The 13635-nt window shown below is 38.2% G+C and overlaps 1 protein-coding gene across 6 annotated transcripts in view; it reads right to left on the bottom strand.

Annotated features, from left to right (window-relative positions):
- The window catches only part of LOC109204210 (basement membrane-specific heparan sulfate proteoglycan core protein), a 33793-nt gene extending 20386 nt beyond the window's left edge, over positions 1-13407 (bottom strand). Inside the window, exons 1-8 of one of the 6 annotated variants that reach the window (XM_025911772.1) lie at positions 13073-13407; positions 12115-12184; positions 11439-11457; positions 10977-11135; positions 10751-10888; positions 2933-3169; positions 2762-2848; positions 2134-2632 (exon numbers count right to left, since the gene is read on the bottom strand). In XM_025911772.1, coding sequence (XP_025767557.1) covers positions 2466-2632; positions 2762-2848; positions 2933-3169; positions 10751-10888; positions 10977-11135; positions 11439-11457; positions 12115-12180 — 873 coding nt within the window. In that variant the 5' untranslated portion in view covers positions 12181-12184; positions 13073-13407 and the 3' untranslated portion in view covers positions 2134-2465. Of the gene's footprint in view, positions 1-2133; positions 2633-2752; positions 2849-2932; positions 3170-9285; positions 9583-9693; positions 9772-9855; positions 10093-10750; positions 10889-10976; positions 11136-11438; positions 11458-12114; positions 12185-13072 lie in introns of those variants that run through there. The other 5 variants (XM_025911771.1, XM_025911773.1, XM_025911774.1 and 2 more) reach the window with 5 other exon arrangements.
- Positions 13408-13635: the final 228 nt, after the last annotated feature.

Below are 13635 nucleotides of genomic sequence, written 5' to 3'. Positions count from 1 at the left end.
TGAAATCCATATTCTAAAGCCACATTAGCCTCCCCCAGGTGTTAACATAGGCAAATATCATCATTTTTAGACCACATTCAGGGTGGTCAGTTGGTTCTCTGCTTTCTTGGTTAAAAAGCTGCATCCATAAAACTGTACAGTATGACGCACATAAGACACATACTTACTGATATGTGTTTGAGCTCTATATGCTCAAAGTAATAAACTAATAAAACACTTGAATTTCACTCACCTGAACTGTAGCACAAACCTCTGGGATGGTTATTAGATATCAGAATATTAGTCACACAATCCATTAAAACTTCTCCAAAACACACCAGCTGACCACTTTGATTGACAGGTGAGCCTTATTTGTCTAATACTATCTAATATTTAGTTAATATTTATCTAATAGATAGCTTTACCCACCTTGAGAAAACTTTCTTCTGATTGGCTGCCCCTCACAAATACAAGATTAGAATGGCAGGAGTGTGCGCTTATGTGCTCAACCCTAAAAGCCATTTAGCTGACCAATTAAGATTAAGATTATCCACTGTTTTTGACAACCTATAGAACAAAAACTAGAAAAAAAATATCAGAAACAAAAACTTGAAAGAGCACACAGCTTGACAGAAAGACATTTATTTATCACAACAGAAGTTTTGTTTGTTTTTTGTTTTTTTTGAAGTAAAATAAAACAAAACATGAATCTCCAAAGCAAAGGAAAATAAATTGTTTTGGTGCTTTGCTTTCTTTCTGTAAAACACATCAGTTGTTATTCTTTTTTTTCCTATCTCTTCACTCTAACAGGTCGAGGAGGCTGAAGTGATGACAGCAAGCTGCAATCGTCCAAAGACAGAGGAGGGGACTGAAGGTGACTACTGATGGCAGTGGAAATCAACAGTCAGAGTTAGCATAAAGAGTGAAGCAACAACAAAGTTGCTCTAATGTTTGGGACTTGTTCCCTGAAGGAGTTTTTTGTGACATACACATTATGCTAAAAGCAATCCCTCACGCATTCAAATCATCAAATTCAGGTGTTCTAGTCACTTCTCTGGCCACAGGTGTATAAAATAAGCCACGTAGGCTTTCAGACCTCTTCTACAAACTTTTGTGAAACAACGAGTCGTGTTCAGGACCTCATTGAATTCCAGTGTGGTGCCATGATAGGATGCCACCTTGCAACAAATCCAGTTGTGAAATGTTGTTGTTACTAAATATTCTACAATCAGCTGTTAGTGGTATTATAACAAAGTGGAAGCGATCGGGAACGACAGCAATGCAGCTATAAAGTGATAGGTCGTGTAAAATCACAGGGATTTTACACGACCTCGTCAGCGGAGGACGATCTTCGTAGTGTGCAGAGGTCTCCAACTTTCTGCACAGTCAATCGCAACAGACCTCCAAACTTCAGGCCTTAAGATTAGCTCAAGAACAGTGCACAGGGAGCTTCAGGGGATGGGTTTTACACAACCAAGCAGCTGCATCCAAGGCTCACATCAACAAACACAATGCAAAACATCACATGCAGTGGTTTAAAGCATGCCACCACTGGACTCTTGAGCAATGGATACATGATTTGTGGAGTGACAAATCATACTTCTCCATCTGGCAATCCAGTGGATGAGTCTGGTTTAAAGGTTGCCAGGGGAACGGTACTTGTCTGACTGCATTGTGCCAAGTGTAAAGTTTGGTGTAGAGGGGATTATTGTGTGGGGTTGTTGTTCAGGAGTTGAGCTTGGTAACTTAGCTCCAGTAAAAGGAACTCTTACTGCTTCAGCATAACAAGACATTTTGGAGAACTTCATGCTCTCAACTTTGTGGGAACAGTTTGAGGATGGCCTCTTCCTGTTCCAACATGACTCTACAAGACAGCACAAAGCAAGGTCTATAAAGACATGGATGAGCGACTGTGGTGTGGAAGAACTTTTGAACAGAACACCTTTGGGATGAATTAGAGCGGAGACTGCAAACCAGGCCTTCTCATCGCAGTGTTTGATCTCACAACTGTGCTTCTGGAAGAACAATCAAGAGTTCCCATAAACACACTCCAAAACTTTGTGGAAAGCCTTCCTAGAAGAATTGAAGCTGTTATAACTGAAAAAGTTGGGCCTACATTATATTAAATCCTATGGATTAAAAATGGGATGTCACTCAAGTTCATGTGGGTTTGGAGGCAGACGAATAAATACTTTTGGCCATAAAGTGTAATTCGGGAGAAAAGCCTGAACAGATGTCTGAGAGATTTCAGGTGGTTCTCGGTTTTACTCAGCAAAGCCCAGGAAACAAAACAAATACTTCATCTGTACATCTACTGATTTACTGAAGAGTGTAATAGATAATCCGAGACACTCATTTAGACTTTTGCCAGTTGTGAAGTGTCCGGGACTTTGTAAGAGCTTGGTGTAGTGAAATTATGAATCTGATCAGTTACACATTCAGCGAAGAGGTTAGACCAACATAATCTGTAACCACAGCTATCAACACTATACAGAAACATTTGATGGACGCCTTTCCTCACATACCATCCTTCTACTCATGCACTTACACAAGACAGTGACACAAACAATCAGGAACATCCCAAACTGACAGCAGACTCCGATTGCAATCCACATCCAACAGGAGAGTCCCAGTGGGCAATCGTTGGCAGTACCTGAATGCAACACAGATCATTGGACAAAGTGAGAAAGACAAGAATGAGTTACACATTCAGCAAAGCATCATTTTGATCAAATTTGCAGACATTTTCAAAAGCCGGACGCACATGTTATACATGTTATACATGTTGTACATGTTGTTCCCTGAACACTCGTTACAAATAATGTGATGTTCTTCAGGGTGGTTGGTGGAGTTGTTGAAGTTGGAGGCTCTGAAGAACAAAAACACACATCTTTATGTTACTTTTGACCACATATGCACACATGGGCCTTCATTCCATGCACCCGTGTATTACCCTTTATAGTAATACTCTTACTCAGTTGTTTGCCATCACAGGTGATGATACACTCCCAGGTCCCATTATGTGAGCTTGTTACAGGTTTGAGTTGAACTGTTGATGGCCATTCAGGTGAATCAGCATTTGGGCTCTTCCACTTCACTTCACAACCTTGGGGCAGATGTTTCACCTCACACTGGAGCGTTGCCTCATCACACAGCTTGAGAACAGCAGAGGGAGTCACAGAGACTGAAACTGAGAAGGACGGAGGTGAGGATACAGTGAGAATCAGAGAGAGAAAGGGGAGTCATTAGACACATGGCACAGCTTTATAACATGAGAGAAAGACTTAAGAAAAAACAAAACATATTACACTGCATATTAATAGACAAATAACCATTTCATACACTTGTCAGAATTTTATGGATATAAATCCACCAAACATTTAACTGTAGCAGGACCACAGGATGTAGTTGGTGAAAGATAGGATCAGGTTTGGACTATTTATTTATCAGAAACTGATTCTTATTTTTGCATTTCAAACAATTGAAGGCCAGACTGTAAGGTTTGTTGGTTACTCTCTCATCATTTGGTTATACAGACAACACTGCCACATAGAAACACACCATAGGCTTTTCTCTAAGCAGCAGTTTACTGAAAACAAATACAACAGAAAATAAGGACCATTTTATGTTAAAGCTCATATAGTAACAGAACTATTAGTCACATTGAAAAAATTCCCCTCATTTCACAGCAGTGGTGTTTTTATTAATCTGATTATCAGTGTAATGTGGAAGGATCCTGAAAACAAAACCATAACAGTCCTAATATGTTAAACCCCTCACTGTTCCATTAAATGTGAATATTTATTTGTAACTGTATATTTTCCAGGGTCTGCTGTTTACCTGAGACCAGAACAAGTGAATGTTGGTGCCATGTCCCATCTGCTGAACATGTGAACTCTCCAGCATCTGTTTCTTTCACACTGGAGATTTCCAGATTCGTCTGTCTCATGACTGACCTCCGTGCAAGATCAACACTGCCTAACACAGAAAATAAAAATATGTTCTAATATAATGTAATCATCATATACTGATGTTAACTATTAAGTATTTCAAGATACTCAAGTACCTCTGCGCGTGTAGCCTCTCTGATAAACTGTATGAAGAAGGTCATATCCATAATACCACGTCAGAGTGTGTCTGTAGCTGTTGACCCCACAGTTCAATGTGACTTTCCCCCCAACATTTGCAAAGAAAACTTCCCCTGCTGCAGAGAGTGCACCCAGCACTGAAAAGAAGGCAAATGAATTAAATAAATATTCATCTTGTATTAATGTGTCCTTAAAGGAGGATATAAGAAACATCTTTACATGGAGACAAAACCAGTCATATTCTCTTTATGTTGTCATAAACTTGTAGTGACATTAAAGAACCTGAGATCACTAAAAACAATTTTATACATGATTTTTTAATTACATTAAACATGAGGTCACACACCATCTACAACATGTGTGTGCAGTGTTTTAAAGGATTATTCACAATATTGTCTTCACAAGTATATTCACTCACCAAACACAAACAACACAATCACCTTCATTCTGAAAGTCGACCTGAGGGTTTAAAATAAAACACAAATGAGCATTACTGTTAACATTAAATCATAACAAGAAAAATAATTAAAAGTGAACAATTTCATTTTATACACAGCCACAGAGAGATTCTTCTTCACATGAACACTTTACAGAGAAACCACCAAGCCCTCGCTCTGTTTCCGTCCTCTCTCTGTGTCGAATGTTAAAAATAATAAAACCAGGTGTTAGATTTACAAACTGAAAAGAGTGTCACTGAGAAAGTGAAACATTTCTTGTGGCTCTTTAATTTAATCTAACCAACAGCTCACGTGAAGGTGTTTCCTGTAAAGCTGCTGTAACTTTACCTGACTGCTCATCAGAAATGAGACGTTTTTAAGAAGAAAAATAGACATTTATTTCCTCTGGACCGACTTAAATAAATTCTCCTTAAAAAACAGCTCAACTGAAATCATTATACGTCCAATTAAATAGCGTCAAAATGAATATTAACACTTGTTAAGAATTTGCTGCCACCAAAAAGGTGCTTTCATTGGAGTTTCAAATTTAAATCTGTGAGTCCCAATTGACAAATTAAATCAGTTTTAACTTTGACTCCGTACATACAACAATTTCTGAAACACTTTCATCTGTATTTTCTCTTAAACTGCAGTAAGTTTGAACTCCATTACGGAGCAAACAGAAAGTTTCTAGGATGGTCATGTTAAATCCTTTGTATTTATTTTGAATATAAAACCAAATTTTAAAATGTAGGTTGAGCTCTTACCTTAATTTTGAACAGATTCTGTGTCTTTTAGTTCAGTTATTGAAGCTAAAATCTTTCTTCATCCTCTCCGTGCTTCACTTCACTGAAAATAAGAGCTCAAGGATGCAAAAGTGTAGAAGGCGGAAGACATCTGAAGAGAGAGCTGCACTCTGGAAAGTTGTAGGCCACTGCAAACCCCAGATCTTTGTGGGTTTGCTACTCAGGTCTGCACTTTACTGCAATCTAGGCCTGGCATTTTCTACTCAGTGCAGTTCTTACAAAAAGCTGAAGAAAGTTCTGCACAGTGGCTTAAAAGAAAAAGCTCAGCTGCACACACATGATTTCTGTAACAGAGAAGTGAAAATAACTTGGAACTAAACAGGGAAGTCATAATAGGAAGAATAGAAAGAACACAGAGTTTTATGTAACTTTATCTGGCTGCTCATCAGAAATGAGAAGTCTTTAAGAAGAAAAATAGAAATTTGTCTCCACTGAACTGACTCCATCATCGAAATTTCTTTATACACAGTTTCACTAATTTTCCTTAATTGAGACATGAGTAGCAAACCCCAGATCTTTGTGTGTTTGCTACTCATGTCTGTAAGTCATAACAGGAAAAACAGAAAGAATGGTAAATGGACTGGTTCTTATATAGCGCTTTTCTACTCTGTCTGAGCACTCAAAGCGCTTTATACGACTAAGAACATAAGAGTTTGAAAAAAGACTAATATTTATTCATCACAGCAGAAGTAAGAAAGTATGTTTTCAATATAAAAGAAAATGAAGGTAAATGAGCTGATTTAAAGAGTTAAACTCAGTTTTATTCTTTTGTGTTGTGTTTGTGTTCAAATATTGTGTTCAGCATTTCATCACTGATCTTCCCCTCTTGTCTTACCAGGTTAAGGAGAGTGGAGCGACTGTGACATCGAGTGTTGGAGTTGTTTGTCTGTCACAGGAACACGAGCACGGAGCAGGACTCGGGAATCACGTTATTGAAACTGTTGCACATTGCTCACTAACTGCCACTATAAATAAACGCACTATCTCAGACTGGAAGGTCCTGCATTTGGGTCCCGTTCTTGCCATGCACCCTGACAAACTCAGTTACAGATGTCATAATAAAAGTTAAAGCAGGACTCATTAGCAGAAACTCATCCATTTTCTTATTCAAACATGAAACAAACCTTTTTCTTTCAGCTATGTTGGTGATAGACAGATATAAATCCTTCAAACTTTCACTTTTTTGACAGATTTACACATCAGCAGCTATGATATTGATCTCTGTTCAGAGCAGATGTGGAGTATGGTGGCCCCTGCTGAAGCACCTCAAAAGTTATCTAATTTTATTTTAATGCATTTGTCATCTGTTCTACATTATAAGTAAAGGAAGGAGGAAGCACATATAATAAACTTGTAGGTTTCTTATTAACTAATCTATTTGTTTCTGTGGGAAAATGCCATGTTTTTAAGTTTTGTACCATACATTTAATAAATATATTATGTAAAAGTTTTTGAGTAAAGACTACTATTGTAAACCTGATTTCACCTCAGCATCAATTAAGATTCTATATTTCTACTTTAATCTTTCATAAAAACTTAAATGGTTTAGGGCCGTGCGATTTACTAGTAAAAATCTCGTGTGCTGCATTTTGGTCCTCATCCCTCTCTTGCACTGCATTTCTCTTGGATGGATGTCACGACGATGACTTAATGGTTGTGAAATCCATATTCTAAAGCCACATTAGCCTCCCCCAGGTGTTAACATAGGCAAATATCATCATTTTTAGACCACATTCAGGGTGGTCAGTTGGTTCTCTGCTTTCTTGGTTAAAAAGCTGCATCCATAAAACTGTACAGTATGATGCACATAAGACACATACTTACTGATATGTGTTTGAGCTCTATATGCTCAAAGTAATAAACTAATAAAACACTTGAATTTCACTCACCTGAACTGTAGCACAAACCTCTGGGATGGTTATTAGATATCAGAATATTAGTCACACAATCCATTAAAACTTCTCCAAAACACACCAGCTGACCACTTTGATTGACAGGTGAGCCTTATTTGTCTAATACTATCTAATATTTAGTTAATATTTATCTAATAGATAGCTTTACCCACCTTGAGAAAACTTTCTTCTGATTGGCTGCCCCTCACAAATACAAGATTAGAATGGCAGGAGTGTGCGCTTATGTGCTCAACCCTAAAAGCTATTTAGCTGACCAATTAAGATTAAGATTATCCACTGTTTTTGACAACCTATAGAGCAAAAACTAGAAAAAAAAATATCAGAAACAAAAACTTGAAAGAGCACACAGCTTGACAGAAAGACATTTATTTATCACAACAGAAGTTTTTTTGGGGGGTTTTTTTTTGGAAGTAAAATAAAACAAAACATGAATCTCCAAAGCAAAGGAAAATAAATTGTTTTGGTGCTTTGCTTTCTTTCTGTAAAACACATCAGTTGTTATTCTTTTTTTTCTATCTCTTCACTCTAACAGGTCGAGGAGGCTGAAGCGATGACAGCAAGCTGCAATCGTCCAAAGACAGAGGAGGGGACTGAAGGTGACTACTGATGGCAGTGGAAATCAACAGTCAGAGTTAGCATAAAGAGTGAAGCAACCCAACAAAGTTGCTCTAATGTTTGGGACTTGTTCCCTGAAGGAGTTTTTTGTGACATACACATTATGCTAAAAGCAATCCCTCACTCATTCAAATCATCAAATTCAGGTGTTCTAGTCACTTCTCTGGCCACAGGTGTATAAAATAAGCCACGTAGGCTTTCACACCTCTTCTACAAAGTTTTGTTAAAAAACGAGTCGCTTTCAGGAGCTCATTGAATTCCAGTGTGGTGCCATGATAGGATGCCACCTTGCAACAAATCCAGTTGTGAAATGTTGTTGTTACTAAATATTCTACAATCAGCTGTTAGTGGTATTATAACAAAGTGGAAGCGATCGGGAACGACAGCAATGCAGCTATAAAGTGATAGGTCGTGTTAAATCACAGGGTAGGGTCAGCGGAGGACGAGCTTCATAGTGTGCAGAGGTCTCCAACTTTCTGCACAGTCAATCGCAACAGACCTCCAAACTTCAGGCCTTAAGATTAGCTCAAGAACAGTACACAGGGAGCTTCAGGGGATGGGTTTTACACAACCAAGCAGCTGCATCCAAGGCTCACATCAACAAACACAATGCAAAACATCACATGCAGTGGTTTAAAGCATGCCACCACTGGACTCTTGAGCAATGGATACATGATTTGTGGAGTGACAAATCATACTTCTCCATCTGGCAATCCAGTGGATGAGTCTGGTTTAAAGGTTGCTAGGGGAACGGTACTTGTCTGACTGCATTGTGCCAAGTGTAAAGTTTGGTGTAGAGGGGATTATTGTGTGGGGTTGTTGTTCAGGAGTTGAGCTTGGTCGCTCCAGCAAGAGGAACTCTTACTGCTTCAGCATAACAAGACATTTTGGACAACTTTATGCTCTCAACTTTGTGGGAACAGTTTGAGGATGGCCTCTTCCTGTTCCAACATGACTCTACAAGACAGCACAAAGCAAGGTCTATAAAGACATGGATGAGCGACTGGTGTGGAAGAACTTTTGAACAGAACACCTTTGGGATGAATTAGAGCGGAGACTGAAAACCAGGCCTTCTCATTGCAGTGTTTGATCTCACAACTGTGCTTCTGGAAGAACAGTCAAGAATTCCCATAAACACACTCCAAAACTTTGTGGAAAGCCTTCCTAGAAGAATTGAAGCTGTTATATCTGAAAAAGTTGGGCCTACATTATATTAAATCCTATGGATTAACAATGGGATGTCACTTAAGTTCATGTGGGTTTGGAGTCAGATGAATAAATACTTTTGGGCATAAAGTGTAATTTGGGAGAAAAGCCTGAACAGATGTCTGAGAGATTTCAGGTGGTTCTCGGTTTTACTCAGCAAAGCCCAGGAAACAAAACAAATACTTCATCTGTACATCTACTGATTTACTGAAGAGTGTAATAGATAATCCGAGACACTCAATTAGACTTTTGCCAGTTGTGAAGTGTCCAGGACTTTGTAAGAGCTTGGTGTAGTGAAACTATGAATCTGATCAGTTACACATTCAGCGAAGAGGTTAGACCAACATAATCTGTAACCACAGCTATCAACACTATACAGAAACATTTGATGGACGCCTTTCCTCACATACCATCCTTCTACTCATGCACTTACACAAGACAGTGACACAAACAATCAGGAGAATCCCAAACTGACAGCAGACTCCGACTGCAATCCACATCCAACAGAAGAGTCCCAGTGGGCAATCGTTGGCAGTACCTGAATGCAACACAGATCATTGGACAAAGTGAGAAAGACAAGAATGAGTTACACATTCAGCAAAGCATCAGTTTGATCAAATTTGCAGACATTTTCAAAAGCCGGACGCACATGTTGTTCCCTGAACACTCGTTACAAATAATGTGATGTTCTTCAGGGTGGTTGGTGGAGTTGTTGAAGTTGGAGGCTCTGAAGAACAAAAAGACACATCTTTATGTTACTTTTGACCACATATGCACACATGGGCCTTCATTCCATGCACCCGTGTATTACCCTTTATAGTAATACTCTTACTCAGTTGTTTGCCATCACAGGTGATGATACACTCCCAGGTCCCATTATGTGAGCTTGTTACAGGTTTGAGTTGAACTGTTGATGGCCATTCAGGTGAATCAGCAGTTGGGCTCTTCCACTTCACTTCACAACCTTTTAGCAGATGTTTCACCTCACAGTGGAGCGTTGCCTCGTCACACAGCTTGATAACAGCAGAGGGAGTCACAGAGACCGAAACTGAGAAGGACGGAGGTGAAGATACAGTGAGAATCAGAGAGAGAAAGGGGAGTCATTAGACACATGGCACAGCTTTATAACATGAGAGAAAGACTTAAGAAAAAACAAAACCTATTACACTGCATATTAATAGACAAATAACCATTTCATACACTTGTCAGAATTTTATGGATATAAAACCACCAATTTTTTTTAACTGTAGCAGGACCACAGGATGTAGTTGGTGAAAGATAGGATCAGGCTTGGACTATTTATTTATCAGAAACAGATTCTTATTTTTTGCATTTCAAACAATTGAAGGCCAGACTGTAAGGTTTGTTGGTTACTCTCTCATCATTTACTTATACAGACAAGACTGCCATATAGAAACACACCATAGGCTTTTCTTTAAGCAGCAGTTTACTGAAAGCAAATACAACAGAAAATAAGGACCATTTTATGTTAAAGCTCATACATTATAGTAACAGAACTATTAGTCACATTGATAAACGTCCCCTCATTTCACAGCAGTGGTGTTTTTATTAATCTGATTATCAGTGTAATGTGGAAGGATCCTGAAAACAAAACCATAACAGTCCTAATATGTTAAACCCCTCACTGTTCCATTAAATGTGAACATTTATTTGTAACTGTATATTTTCCAGGGTCTGCTGTTTACCTGAGACCAGAACAAGTGAATGTTCATGCAATGTCCAATCTGCCGAACATGTGAACCGTCCAGCATCTGTTTCTTTCACACTGGAGATTTCCAGATTCGTCTGTCTCATGACTGACCTCCATGCAAGATCAATACTGCCTAACACAGAAAATAAAAATATGTTTTAATATAATGTAATCATCACATATTGATGTTTACTGTTAAGTATTCTGAGATACTCAAGTACCTCTGCGCATGAAGCCTCTCTGATCAGCAGTATGAAGAAAGTCAATTCCATGATGCCACGTCAGAGTGTGTCTGTAGCTGCTGACCCCACAGTTCAATGTGACTTTCCCCCCAACATTTGCAAAGAAAACTTCCCCTGCTGCAGAGAGTGCACCCAGCACTGAAAAGAAGGCAAATGAATTAAATAAATACTCATCTTGTATTAATGTGTCCTTAAAGGAGGATATAAGAAACATCTTTACATGGAGACAAAACCAGTCATATTCTCTTTATGTTGTCATAAACTTGTAGTGACATTAAAGAACCTGAGATCACTAAAAACAATTTTATACATGATTTTTTAATTACATTAAACATTAGGTCACACACCATCTACAACATGTGTGTGCAGTGTTTTAAAGGATTATTTACAATATTCACTTCACAAGTATATTCACTCACCAAACACACACAACACAATCACCTTCATTCTGAAAGTCGACCTGAGGGTTTAAAATAAAACACAAATGAACATTACTGTTAACATGAAATCATAACAAGAAAACTAATTAAAAGTGAACACTTTCATTTTATACACAGCCACAGAGAGATTCTTCTTCACATGAACACTTTACAGAGAAACCACCAAGCCCTCGCTCTGTTTCCGTCCTCTCTCTGTGTCGAATGTTAAAAACAATAAAACTCAGTGTTTGACTTAAAAAGTGAAAAAGAGTGTCACTGAGAAAGTGAAACATTTCTTGTGGCTCTTTAATTTAATCTAACTGTAATAGGGCAGCCCTTAGCGGCTGGAAACACAGTGAGAGGGACGAAGGCAAGTGCAGTGGAACAAAAGTATTTATTTGCCATACAGCTCTCCTTACAACAATTCACTTGTCGAGCTTCTTCACAGCACAATATATCCTCCTCTAATGACAACCAGCAGCCTTAAATATGTCCAGCTGTCACAGACCAAACCATTATTCCACTCTTACGTAAATTCTTAAATCCCAACCTTCCACCACAGTATACAATATATCAATTAGAATAAATAAATACGTAAATACATTTCACATTTTCATATTAATAAATAGTTCACACTTTAATGTTACACCAAACCCAATATTATAAAAACCCAGAAACCCAAGCACAAAAAGATTCACCACACTCTCTTTACCAATGGTCTCTCCCGGAACCTTTAAATGGTGTCTGGACCCCCGGGGAAACATTTCCCTGAAAAGGACACAGGCAAGAAAGGTGAGTAATCATTATCTTACAAACACTTATTTGTGCCACTTTTCTTCCTAGATTTCACACACACATTTGCATTAGTTTTCCTTACTGGTAAACCTTAATCACAATCTCAATCACCATTCTTCTCTCCTGACAGACAACCACCACATTCCTTGATGAGGAGCAGCTGTGCAGGATCTGAATCAAGGCTACCAACTGATTTTAAAATTCCCAATAAATAATCAATAAATATTTAAACTTCTTGTGTGCAAATGTTTTACTGTGCAAATCCATGCTTAAAGTGCAATGCTAAATAAAGTGCTTGATAAGGTGCTTTCAATAAAGTGAAAGGTGTGCTCTAAAGTGCTATACAGATAATATAATACAAATAAATGTAGTAAGGGAGTCCTCTTCCTTACACTAACCAACAGCTCATGTGAAGGTGTTTCCTGTAAAGCTGCTGTAACTTTACCTGACTGCTCATCAGAAATGAGACGTTTTTAAGAAGAAAAATAGAAATTTATTTCCTCTGGACCGACTTAAATAAATTCTCCTAAAAAAACAGCTCAACTGAGATCATTATACGTCCAATTAAATAGCGTCAAAATGAATATTAACACTTATTAAGAATTTGCTGCCACCAAAATGGTGCTTTCATTGGAGTTTCAAACTAAAATCTGTGAGTCCCAATTGACAAATTAAATCAGTTTTAACTTTGACTCCGTACATACAATTTCTGAAACACTTTCCTCTGTACTTGCTCTTAAACTGCAGTAAGTTTGAACTCCATTACGGAGCAAACAGAAAGCTTCTAGGATGGTCATGTTAAATCCTTTGTATTTATTTTGAATATAAAACCAAATTTTAAAATGTAGGTTGAGCTCTTACCTTAATTTTGAACAGATTCTGTGTCTTTTAGTTCAGTTATTGAAGCTAAAATCTTTCTTCATCCTCTCCGTGCTTCACTTCACTGAAAACAAGAGCTCAAGGATGCAAAAGTGTAGAAGGCGGAAGACATCTGAAGAGAGAGCTGCACTCTGGAAAGTTGTAGGCCTCCGCAAACCCCAGATCTTTGTGGGTTTGCTACTCAGGTCTGCACTTTACTGCAATCTAGGCCTGGCATTTTCTACTCAGTGCAGTTCTTACAAAAAGCTGAAGAAAGTTCTGCACAGTGTCTTAAAAAAGGCTCAACTGCACACGCTCAGTAGGATTATGCTCATGGATCCACAATGATTCCTGTAACAGAGAAATGAAAATAACTTGGAACTAAACAGGGAAGTCATAATAGGAAGAATAGAAAGAACACAGAGTTTTATGTAACTTTATCTGGCTGCTCATCAGAAATGAGAAGTCTTTAAGAAGAAAAATAGAAATTTGTCTCCACTGAACTGACTCCATCATTGAAATTTCTTTATACACAGTTTCACTAATTTTCCTTAATTGAGACATGA

This window comes from Oreochromis niloticus, linkage group LG11 (assembly GCF_001858045.2).
Source record: "Oreochromis niloticus isolate F11D_XX linkage group LG11, O_niloticus_UMD_NMBU, whole genome shotgun sequence".
Lineage (NCBI taxonomy): Eukaryota > Metazoa > Chordata > Actinopteri > Cichliformes > Cichlidae > Oreochromis > Oreochromis niloticus.
Note: the sequence above shows the minus strand (reverse complement) of the source record. Positions and strands in the feature narration are given on the sequence as shown.